Raw genomic sequence first — 12493 nt, 5'->3', positions numbered from 1 at the left:
AGAAAGAAATAAAGGAAAGAGGGAAAAAGAGGGAGATGAATAAAGAAAAAAAATTGTGAACAAGAATAGGGATTTTACTCGTTGAAATTGACAAACCAGAATTTCTGAGTTTTTTAAGGATTTAATTTATGTAACCATATTTATAAAAAATTGTTTACTTAGAATGGGGTAAAAAAGCGCTGAATCCACAAGGAGTAGGTGATGAGAGAGTAAGTTAAAATTCAAAAATATTTTGGTGATTTTATATTTTTTTGTATTTTTTAACTATTTTTTAAATTGCAAATCAACAAAACGAAGGAAAACTAGTTCAACCTATTGTAAAAAATGAAATAAATATTTATGTTGTTTTCATTAAGTTATAATAAGTTATTATGGTTTTTAGTTTTATTAATGGTATTTTTTTGTGGAGAAATAAAGTTGAAGGACAAAAGAACTTAGGCCGCTTGCTGGCCGACAAAATTGGGCGTAAATTGCTGGCCGCTTTCTGTTATATTGTTGGTAGGAGGTATTTTCTGTGCCATTTGATGTGTTGGAAATCTTGTATTCCAGACTATCCACTGGAATGTTTACCTTCAGAGAATGGCGAGAAAATTCAAATCAAGCATTCAAGGCATCACACAAACCTTTTTGTCACTTCCCCCAAGGGCCAAGTGTCACTTTTTCTCCAAGGATCTTAATCACCCTTGAACTCTCTCATCCAAACTCTTGTAAAACATGAATGAATCAAATAAATGTGATGCAGTAGGCCTTCAACAAGAAGGTTGGGAGAAGAAATCCAAGATGAGTTACAGAGAGAGAGGAGAATAGATTAAATAGAAGTGCCCTAACTCTCCCAGACCTTGGATTTAATTCCAAGGTTTTGGAGAGCTAGGATTACATGATTTCCATCCTGGCTCCGCGTTCCCTCTTTCTTATAGTTAAATAGGCCTTTCAAATTCAAATTGTGGGTTAGTTTGACAAGTCTTGCCTTTAGTTGACCTAGCTCTTAAAAAGGTATGAAGAGGCTTATAGAGTGGGCTTTTGTGTATTAGGACTCTTCATATTATCTAGGAGATGGCATGGGTTTCTCCCTTCCTCCCGTTTTTATCCCAAATCCCCATTTTATTTACCACTTGACTCTAAGCAGTCAAGTGGGGATAGTCTAAAAAATAATAAAATACATAAAAATGGAGCTTATGAAAATAAGTCATCAGTTTCTCATTTTATCCTTATATGTTGATAATGCAAGTGAAAATATAAAAATAAGTGGTAAAAAATAAGTATAAATGAATCATTTTATTGATCCAATTTGATGTTATTAGAGATGTTAGTGGGCTGACCTTATTATACTGATGTTGGGGCCCTCACTAAGGTACTATTGGAGTATCTGAACTCCCTTTTGTTCCTTCCCACAATATTTTTAAGCCTCTCTAACTTATCCACTCAGATCTTTGGGGGCCACTACATGTTACCTCTCATTTCAGATTTTGTGATATGTATCATTTATTATAGTTAAGGCATGTACAGCTAGCTATATCTCTTAAAGACAAAGAGCGATGTGCTCTCCACTTTTCTACAATTTCAATAACAGGTTCAATCCAAAGGTTAAATCCAAAAGTTAAAGCTCTCTTATCTGATTAGGGCAGAGAATATCAATATCTTCATCGACGCTCAACATATCGAACATTGTGTTTCATGTCCTTACACTCAACAAAATGGCGCTGCCTATCATAAGCATCTCCACATCCTAGAAACAACTCTAGACATGATACACCAAGCTTTCATGCCTCAAAGGTTCTAGGATGAGGCAACTAGAATAGTGTTATGCCTCAAAGACTTCTAACTCCCATCCTACACAACAAAACTCCAATCGAGGTACTACACTCAAAACCTATTGTTAGGTCTGCCCACGAAGATCAGCAAGCGATCAGAGCATTATGTTGTGTTGGGCTACATAAGCCATCACCAAGGATACATATGATATTCAGTATATCATTATATTATTATCTCTCATGACGTCAATTCGATCAACATTGCTTCTCATTTTACACTCTTCCTGATATCAGCATTATATTCCCTCCTCAGCCAATACTCCATCTCCTTGGACCCATCCCAATCTTTACCTCAAGGTTGTAAGTTTAGTGAACTTTATGTGATTTTTTAAAGTGGACTAATACTGAACTTTACCTCAAGGTTTTTAGTGGACTTCAATTGCTTTTAATGGACTACAATTTAACTCTTATTGAGGTTGAATCTGGAAATTATTTGGCGTCAAGTTTGAATGGTCTGTACTTGATAAACTCAGAAGTCTCAATAATTGGAATGGTTTGCAAGTGAATACAAAAGTGGATTGTCTTACTAAGCTCATTGAATATTATAAAAAATCAAAGGCTGAGTTGGGGTTAAGAATGGGATAATCTACTATTGTGTGTAGGCATAATCTTAATCTAAATTTTGCTTAATTTTCTGCTGTTATCTACTTACATCATCATCTGAATTGGTGAGATAGTTTGGAAATAAGTGAAGGACTTCTATGCTAAGATGAGTGGACAAAGGGAAAAAGATGTGTGGTTAAAGGAAGATGAGGTGGAAGAGATGGGAATCCGACAAGGGTAAGGGGCCGAGGACTTTGTTTTTGTTCCCTGATTTTTTTATTTATTTGATATCATTATATCCATATTCCCAAGCACTTTTTTCTCGGGGGTGTTAAACTTGGGGTAGGATCTTTATGAATTCTGGGTTGGATATCCCTGGGACAGGAGTAAGGGACTAGCCCTAACCTATATAAAAGTCTCTGTGTCAATCTCTTCCAATCCTACAATACTACATAGGTATAAGATCACATGATTAGGTTTCAGTTAGCCACAAAATTTTAAAAACGGCTAACTGGTTCCCTTTTTAGTTGAAAGCTATCCTATGTTAGCCAAGAATAAATTTTTTTATAATGCACATGGATGCATGGTATCAGGATAAATATCCAAAAATATTAAAATCACAATGAATGTGATGATAAAGTGAGGAATTGTGGATGCATTACAAAATCTAATGGTTGAAAACATCATAAATTCTGAACAAAGCCTGTAGAGCCCTCTTCTCATGGACATGCTTCATTGAAAAAAAAAGATAAAACTTCATAGATGTGGCATCCACATGTTATGTTATGCCCTAATGATGAATGATTTTTAATTCTGTTGCAGGGACACATACCAAGCTATGAACAGTGGATTGAGGAATATTAAAAAATTGAAGGCCAATTAGGAGAAAGAATTTGACAGACTGAAAAATAATGGGTGATGGCAATGACAAGGAGACAGAGATTAAATAAATATCTTTATCCAAATTCCAGGCTTGATATTTTCAAATCTAGTTGGCAGGTCAAGCTTAAATTTGTAGGGTAATTTTCATCTTTGTAGCTACCATCCATTTATGTCCATGAACCTAGAGAGAGGCACTCTAAACTCTGTAAAACTATCATGATTTTGAGATCCATCAAGTTTCTTAGTTTAATTCATTGTTTGAATCTTACAGACAATAAAGAAGTGGAGAATGTATGACTGCTGTAGCAACCTTCCCTGCTCATTGTGGAATATAAGTATTTAAGGTGAGTGTCTAAAATCTAAATTCTAATCATCTTCAAAATACCCATTTATTTTTTTATTTATGTATAAACATACATCTATCTTGCGTGAAACATCTTCTCATCTCTTCAACATTCATATAGACTCTTTCCCATCTCTCTATTATAATGTATCTATATAACCATGACCTTTCCATACATTTATATATAGTTATGAATGAAAATCTCGTCTCACCATTTTTACTCCTCCCTATCTCTAGCTATAAAACTTATTTTATTATATATTTTTTCTCATCCCTAGACTTGCAGTTAAGAAGCATAATTCTTAATATATGTTCCCCTTGACGACTATCCTGGATCATTGCTAACTTTATTCTATAAAATTCATTATAAATATAATTGTATAAACTTAAATACCCTTAAATTTCAATTTTTATCACCGGGATAAGGTTATTTTAAATCTTGTGATTAGGAACATTTAGATAAATTACAATATACCAGAATATATCCAGAAAAACAACACATGAATTAACCCAGTAAACAGTTAGGTGTAATACCATCTAAGGATTTGGAACGATCAGATCTATAGATATTGACATTGATTTTCCTGTCAATCTACAATATCCCAGTCTTAGACAGTATATCATGATCTTCATGTCTTCCTGATCTTTGTCTCACTTTCACTCTCAATTTATGCTTAGGAGGTAAGATTCCTAGCCTTCTAGAAACCTACTTGAGTTATCATGAAAGTTTTGCATGCATCACAGTGCAGAAGTTCATTAATTGCATGAGCATGCATACACATGCCCTATGCTCATGACTGTGCTAGAGCTCATACCCATTCTTAGACAGAGTGACTAGAGAGAAAAGTCTTTTGAATAAGAAAAACATTTTTCCTCATTGATATAGCATCCCAGTAATTGACCCCAATAAGCTCCTTAACTATGTGGTCACCTGTATAACCCGCGTGGTTTCAGAAACTTCATTTCACTTTTGGGATTCTCCTCATCACAAATTTTTTCATTTGCGTTAAGGTAATCTTATCTCCCAATTTGCTTATGTCTAGGGCCACCAAGATGATTTTACCTCTCAGGCTCTTGCAATTTCCAAACGTTGAAACCATTTTAATCTTAAAATAAAGCAGCAAGCCCCAAATTGGAAGACTTTAAATTTAAATGTGAAGATCATTTTGAAAACTATGATGTTTTCATAATGAAAACCAATCTCTCATAGAGTAAGGTGCATGCCCTTATTGCTTTGGAAAATTAGAGGGAACCTTCCTTGCTCTTAGAACCACAAATGTGTGACCTGGGAGCCTCAAATTCACCCAACCATGACTCTCCATGGAAAAATGTGGTCTTACCCTACTATTAATAGAATTCAGAAAAATGCATGTATCAAGCGATAAAGTTTCTTTTGTATTGTTGATTTGCTTTCATTTTTCCTTTATTAACTTTCTTCTTTTTTTGCATTGATCAGTGCCCTCTTTTTACTGCATTATATTTCAGTTAATACAATTGTAATAGATAGTAATATAGTCCTTGGTCTATAATAACTTGTTTTACCCTAGAAATGTGTGACATAGACTAATTAAGCAGGGCGTGGGTGTTAAACTTATTTACATTCCTTATTTGCAATGTTTCTCAGTTAATTTAATCTCACATTTTAATTGAATTCAATAACAGTGAGTAAATCCTAAAATATTTTATCCTTGGAACAAGCCAAAAATTTTATGAAACAAAGAAATACATAAATGACCAAAACTTTGAAGTTATACTAAATTTAATGGAATACATAGAAGTTCAAAAAATTTACCATACTCATTGTATCATCTATTAAAATATGAAGTTAATATTAATCATAGGATGAAATGTATGGTATGATTAGTGTTTGAGGAAATTTACTTTAGTGATGCCTCAATTAGAAAATGAACTTCCAATGTAGAAATCCAAAATATATCCGATAAATACAACTAAAGTCTTTTGAAGTATTTATTCCAGTTCTGAAATACAAACGGTGATACACGGATCTTATTTTTACTTGACAGCCTAATTATAGTTATTCCGAATGAGTAATATATTCTATAAATGACGTCTTACCTTGAGATAACTTTTTTCTGAAAGTTTATCCTTAATGTCAGTCAAGGTTTCAGCAGGATGAAAGTTTGTGCATATTCTACCACGAGAAAAACATTCATTTTACACCCCCAATTCGGATAGGCCTCTGGGTTTCTAAGTCGGAGACGCCTATCTCCTCATTCTTAGAAACATGACCCCAGGAGTCATCAGGTTCTTACCAGTTCCTATTTTAGTGTCTGGTCGTAGGATCTAGATGATGATTCACTCTAGAGTGATTTCGGTGGTTGACATGCCTAGGAGGATTATCATCGGTCTCCGCAGTAAAGTATTTAGAGAAGTGAAAATTTGTTAAGATATGTATCTAGTTTGAAACTTTGTTAAGACATCTATCTAGAGGAGTGAAAAGTTTCCTAAGATTACCACAAAAATCTGGCGAAAGGGAGAAGGCCTATGAAAAGGGTTTCTCATAGATTGACATGATTGATTGTCTATAGCTGAAATATTTTAGCCGGATGGAAGGACAGCAGGGATGAGTTGTGCAGAAGAAACACAACAGTGGGTGCGGGCCAGGCACACCGATCGACGTGGTGGCCTCAATGGAACAATGACATATGAGTCGACTAAGGCTGGGCAACAAGGTTACTGTTAAATGAACAACTTAGGAGTGACAACGAGAATAAAATCAAAATCCAGCAAAGTCGCAGAAAAATACGACATCTGAAAGAGGTTTTAATAGAAACATCACAGAAAACAAACATGCAACAAAGTTGGAAATCAGTTGGTAAAAAAGCCACAGTTGGGGATTGATGAAAGATGGGTTCTTGTTTTCATGCGCGTGGTGCAGACGTGGAGGCTTGACCCAGTCATCTGCAGAGGATTCCCTGGGCGAGGAAAGCACTTTGGGTTGGATGCCAGAGCAGGGGGCTCTGCCCCACCACAGAGAGAGGGAGAGAGTGAAAGAAAGAGAGGCAGACACACGAGAGAGACAGAGAGAGAAAGAGAGAGGGGTAGAGGGAAGGAGGGAGGGACGGGGAGAGAGATGTAGATAGAGAGTCCGGGACACAGAGGAAGAGATAGAGATAGAGGCAGACAGAGAGATAAAGATCGAGAAAGAGTTATAGAGACAGTCCGAGACACAGAGACAGATACATAGAGAGAAATAGTCCGCGACCCAGAGATAGAGATATCGAGAGAGAGATATAGATATTGACAGAGAGAGAGAGACAGAGAGAGAAAGAGATTAAGATAAACATGGAGAGACCAAGCCCGAGTGTGATAGAGTATGAGACCGAGACGGCGAGAGATAGAGAGACTGAAACAGCAAGATATATATATTTATTGTATTATATATTATATATTTGAAAATAGAGACACAGATAGATGAAGATATAGAGAGAAACGGAGACAGCGAGAGAAAGAGAGAGATATTGAGATATAGAAATGTAGAGAGAGAAACCAAGAGAACGAGAGCGAGAGATATAGAGATATATATAGAGAGAGAGAGGGAGTGATAGAGAGAAGGAAAGATGGAGAGAAGGAGAGACAGAGATAGCGATAAAGAGAGGGAAAGATGGAGAGGAGTGAGAGAGAGCGATTGGGAGAGGGAGAGATATAGGTAGAGACTGAGAGAGATAGAGTTAGTGAGAGAAAAGAACCAGGACACAGAGAGAGAAAATGCGATCCAGACAGCGGGAGTAATTTTTTGACGGCGCTGCCGATTGGGCATAGAGGTCACTTTGCCAGTGATCTCTCAGATCCCATGTTCACCCCACGACTCCGAGCTGTCGCAGTCTTCTTAAGCCCCTGGTTGGATACAGCTGCCATTTAAGAGAGAGAGAGAGATAGAGAGAGAGAGCGAGAGAGAGAGAGAGAGAGATTCTCTGTAATGCATTGGGACCGGATGGGTCAACGCTTGGTGAACGAAGACAGGCTGTTAAAGACAGTTTCTTGCCTGTTCAAAGACCGCGCCAACGCGCCACCACCGCCCTTCAGTAAAAGATTCGCTAAACTTTCGAGGTGTTGGACCCATCTGCCCAATCCTCGCTAAGTTCCCCGTTTAATGGCCAGAAATTAATATCATCCGTTTGATCATGATCCCGCAATACAAAAAAACGCAAGTTTTTACTCACGATGCAAGAGAGTTATCACCGCCGCCGTCTCTCCTTTTAGAGCGTACAGTCAACGGAAGCTGCGGACGGCGATCCTACTAACTCAACACCTTTCAGAAAAAAGTCAAAGGCAATGGCGGAAGATCGTTCTTGTTCTTGAGCATCCCGTCGTGGAGTTTTGAAAGAAGAGAAAGAAGAGCAACAATAAACTGAAGAATCATTATAAAATGAAGAATCATTATAAAATGAACGTCCCAGCAACCCCAACTTTTTGCTTTTCTCTCCCTTGTCCCTCTCTTTCTCACACCTTTTAGCCTTCGTCTCCTCCCCTTTTTAACCCTATCCCAGCTGAGTTTCGGTTCCGTTGATCTGGTTTTAACGATATTTCTTCTACTCTTTTCCCCAGAAAGAAGAAGATGAATGAGGAAAGGACGCAATTCGGCGATACGACCTACACGAAGGTTTTTGTGGGTGGGTTGGCATGGGAGACGCGAGAAGAGGAAATGGAGAAGTACTTTGATCAGTTCGGGGAGATTTTAGAGGCTGTGGTGATCACAGACAAGAGCACCGGCAGATCCAAGGGCTATGGATTTGTAAGTAAAATGCTGTCTCGAATCTACCCGTTACTTCTTTCTACCAATCTTGGTGGGGAATACAAATCAAAACTACGATCTGTTTGCTGAACATACCACCGATACCCAGATTTCTTTAGCTCCATTTCTTCCAACTCAACGACGATTTTTAGTGATTAAGTATGATATGAGCAGATCACTTGTGAGTTTCTCGTATTTCGTTGTGATAGTGGTAAGTATCAGGTCACATTCCGAGAACCCGAGGCGGCGACGCGAGCGTGCGCTGACGCGGCACCTGTAATTAATGGCAGGAAAGGGAATTGCAATCTGGCCTTTCTTGGCGTGCACAAATCTAAGGCCTCGGCTCCCCAACGAGGTAAAATCGATACTCGCTTTTAAATTTATTTTTCTATCTTCTGGCATGAACACTCACTCGCTTCAACAACGAATGTGAAGGTAGTAAGCTGTTTCCCACGTATTCACAGACTCTTACTGTAGTTTCAAAGATCTCTTTTGAAGGAGAAAACAGACAGCTTTTCTCAGTGGAGATTTTTTGTTCCTTTTTTCTTGCCAGCGTAATTCATACACGATTACAAGATTCCTTGTAACTTTTCTTCTTCGTTAGTGGAAAGCAGAAACTTTAGAATGGCGAAGTCTATGAACGCCGGCGTTCACGGAGGGAGAAAAACAACTTTCCATTCTCCGGCATGTCTCCCTTACTATCCTGTTCAGCATTACTCATATGGGTAAGTTTCTAAGAATGGAAAATGCCTCGCTCTCTCTCTCTCTCTCTCTCTCCAAATCACTCTTGATCGTTTACTCGTAGATACTATTATCAATTCCGTGTACCCTTCATCTTATTAAGTTAGCGACATTCATCAGAGAATAACTCTCCAAATATATGCTGCAATCATCTCTATCTTCTGACGGGCATTTTATGCTTCTCCAGGTACTATCCTTACTCCTCAGAGTACGGTTATCCAGCGGTGAGTAATCTTCGTTCAAGGAACGGTCTATTCTTAAGAGAGATATTGAATACATAGTTACTCTCTCCTCACTATGCCAGAGCTTCCGTAATCTCAACGGCGTGGCAGCTGCTCCATACCAGACTTACCCACTCTACCATTACGTTCAACTCGGCCATGGCTACAGTATACAATCTCCTCCTCTTCTGCAGTACTCTGGAGTCGGGCCCGCGGCTAGCTTGGTAAGCTTCCGTCAACCATACGGAGGGATGATGTCACTCGCTCCAAGCTCTCCTTCTCTGGCTGGTTAGACTCGGTATTTCGTTGACGTTGTGTCTATCTCATTCCTTGAAATTTCAATCTATTTAACAGTAACAATCTAATTTCTGTAAACAGGAACTGCGACGCCGTTTAATCACACCCTCATCCCTGGGTTCGTCCATTCAAGAGCATCCAAGCAACCCTTGGCGTGATCATGATCTTCTCATCTTTCATCTCTCTCTCTCCCTCATATACACACATTCCCCCTTCTTCTCTCTTACACACTCTTTTTCTACCTCTCTCCATCTCTGTTAGAATGTGTCAAACTCCCGAGCCCAGTATTGTCTGGTTGAGGGTTGACTGCGAACCTGCCACAAAGCATGGTTTTGTGGTAGGAGCGGTTCCATTTTGTAGGCAACGTGGGCTCACTGAGGCCATCTTTCTTTGTGTATAAAAGGGATTTCCCTTTTGTCTTGTAGAACATACTATTGTTTTTTGGAGATTTCCTCTTGAGGTTTTCTTCATTGAAACATGAGTCTCATCCCTCTTCTCTCTTCTCACTTTCTGACTCTCTGTCTGTCCGAAGAGTGTTCTCTAGCTGGCCACGACGTGAGAACATGAAGAGGCTGATGACGATCCTTTGGGTATTCTCCTTGTGTTGGTTCTTTCATAATCTTCATTATCTTCTGGACTCGATCGCGTCCAAATAATGTTCAGCAATTGGTTATTCTCTAAAATTGGTATCAGAGCTATGCGTTTGTTTTGATCTGTTATGGTTATGATGTAGAAAAATTGACAAATAAGCTCAATTCATTCTGTGGCAGCGAAAGGCAAAATATATGCTGATTGAAAAAGATTGTTATTGAGGTGATGTATGATTTGAAATTTGAAGGAATCACATATGCTGATTGGAAATGGATACAAGTGAAGGCCGCTTGTACTATTGGTCTATGCTTGTGGAATGGTGGGATGTAACATATGTTTAATCTTTCAGATCCAGTCAAAATCTGGAATTATTTGGTTAAATGATATGCAGGGAAGATATCTATGAGCAACGCTTTGTTGGGGGTTAAGTTATTTTAAAATCCAGATGACCCAAGGTACTTGCATGCTAATATTGATCATTTTCCAAAGCCTTTATGTTGAATATCATAAGTTCAAGGATGGCGTTTTTTGTAGAAAGTTACAGGACAAAATATCAGAACCTTCCCAATAAGTACGAGAAACTTCGTCTTGATTTCTTTTCCAAAGCCTTCGTCTTGATTTATTTTTTCAAAAAGTATGAAAACCTTGTGACGACTGAGCCACATGAAAACATTCTCAAGTCTTGATGAGGCAATTTTCACTTTGATGGAGTTTGACCACAGATGTAACTTTTGGAAAAGCCAAATTTTCTTTGTACAATGTGGGCAAGAAAAAGGTTCATCAGGTTCATCATAAGAGGGGAAAATCTGGTGCAAAGAAGGGCTGATCCAAGTTCAGGGCCACGTGATATAGAAAAAATGCAGTATGAGCAATGGAAAGGAGAACTTCAGAATTTTACATAAATCAACGGCAGTACAGCAGTATGTGGAGAATATGTTAGGCTAATGTCATAGAGGAGGAGGATAGTGATGATGGTGAAATCTATTTTTTATGGTTTTAGGTGTAGAGTTGGAAGACATGTACATTTTTTATTCTGATTGCTCTTATAGGAGTTTAACATGGATGGTTTGAATGGAAAACAAAGCTCATTATGAGATTGTTGGCTTGAGTAACTTGATGATTTGGATTTTTCACGCCACATTGATTGTTCTGGTGAATGTGGATCATGCATATACTGTGCACAATAATCATATTTTTCTCAGTGAGTTTTAAGAAAAAAGGTGTTTTTATTGGGCTAAGAACATGGTGCTCAATGTTTTTAAAACTTTACATGTCATTATGAAGGGTATTTGACAAAGAGTCAGCATTTACAGACTTAAGAGCAACACTATTGTAAGTAGAGTTGCCACCCCAATGCCACAACAGCTTCTGAATGATTACACCATATAATGGAATTGACAGCTGGGACACATGGATGGGAGAGGTACATTGAGGCTTTATGCACGTGAGTAGTTGCCTCTATTTAAATCTTTTAAATTGGTTTTTTTCAAGTATGGTATCATGGGGAAATACTGAAGGGTCGTCGTCATGGCAATAAAACAATCTAGTAGGGACATTCATGAGTAACTTCAAACTGGTAGATGGGATCAGGTTTATTTGATGGAGATATGAGGTGCTTGTTATTTCCTGACTTTTGTCTATGATATTTCTATTAAGGTTTCAGTTTATTTATTGGTGCACAAGACTGAGGCCTTTTATCATTTCAAAACTCCATGTGCTAATGTTGAAGACAAGACATGGATGAATATTGAACTCTTATGTATTGATTGATGGATGGACTGTCAAAACATAGAGTTTGATTAGTTGTGTGATAAGAATGGAATTCAGCATCACTCTTTATTAAAGAAGAATTTTCAGCAGAGTAGCATTTCAGAATGCATGGATCACATTATTACAGAGAAAGCATAGTGCTTAGCATGGAATGCAAGGCTGGCCAAGTAGTTTCCGGCCAATATAGTGAATATAATGATTTATTTGATAAATAAATCTGGTAATCTACTCTTGATGTGAAGACGGATGAAGAAGTATAGGCTGGAAAGCATGCTGACTATTAAGCTTTGTGTACTTTGAGATGTCTTGATTACTCTAGAATATACTTAATAAAAATAAATACATTTTTAAGGTTTTAATATATGCAGTAAAGTAAAAAAATCGTAGAGCCAGTATAAAATTTTATTTAGTAGTATTTTTATTGGATCTTTATAAATATTTTTATTTGTTTCGTAGAAATCAATTTATACGAAAATGTACACGACTAATTCAAATTTAATTAAATGAACATAAAAAATTATAGTTTTTAAAATATTTT

General features: G+C 37.6%; 1 protein-coding gene across 2 annotated transcripts; it reads left to right on the top strand.

The window, feature by feature from the left end:
* The first annotated feature begins 7841 nt into the window (after positions 1-7841).
* On the top strand, positions 7842-10070 carry LOC144705720 (putative RNA-binding protein ARP1). 2 transcript variants are annotated; one of them, XM_078578509.1, is made up of 6 exons: positions 7842-8335; positions 8558-8690; positions 8940-9060; positions 9264-9300; positions 9381-9585; positions 9676-10070. In XM_078578509.1, exons 1-6 carry the CDS (start codon positions 8159-8161, stop codon positions 9750-9752), a joined length of 750 nt encoding a protein of 249 aa, XP_078434635.1. In that variant the 5' UTR covers positions 7842-8158; the 3' UTR covers positions 9753-10070. The 2 variants fall into 2 exon arrangements, with proteins under 2 accessions (XP_078434635.1, XP_078434636.1); XM_078578510.1 differs by having other exon boundaries at positions 9381-9595.
* Positions 10071-12493: the final 2423 nt, after the last annotated feature.

Source organism: Wolffia australiana, chromosome 7, assembly GCF_029677425.1.
Source record: "Wolffia australiana isolate 7733 chromosome 7, ASM2967742v1".
Taxonomy (NCBI): Eukaryota; Viridiplantae; Streptophyta; class Magnoliopsida; order Alismatales; family Araceae; genus Wolffia; species Wolffia australiana.
This window is presented reverse-complemented; position numbering and strand designations above follow the sequence as displayed.

Bases quoted from the DNA above. Each gene is read 5' to 3' on its own strand.
- LOC144705720 (XM_078578509.1), top strand. From the start codon at position 8,159: ATGAATGAGGAAAGGACGCAATTCGGCGATACGACCTACACGAAGGTT. The intron at 8,691-8,939 runs GTAAAATCGATA...CTTCTTCGTTAG, and splicing joins GGCCTCGGCTCCCCAACGAG to TGGAAAGCAGAAACTTTAGA. The intron at 9,061-9,263 runs GTAAGTTTCTAA...ATGCTTCTCCAG, and splicing joins GTTCAGCATTACTCATATGG to GTACTATCCTTACTCCTCAG.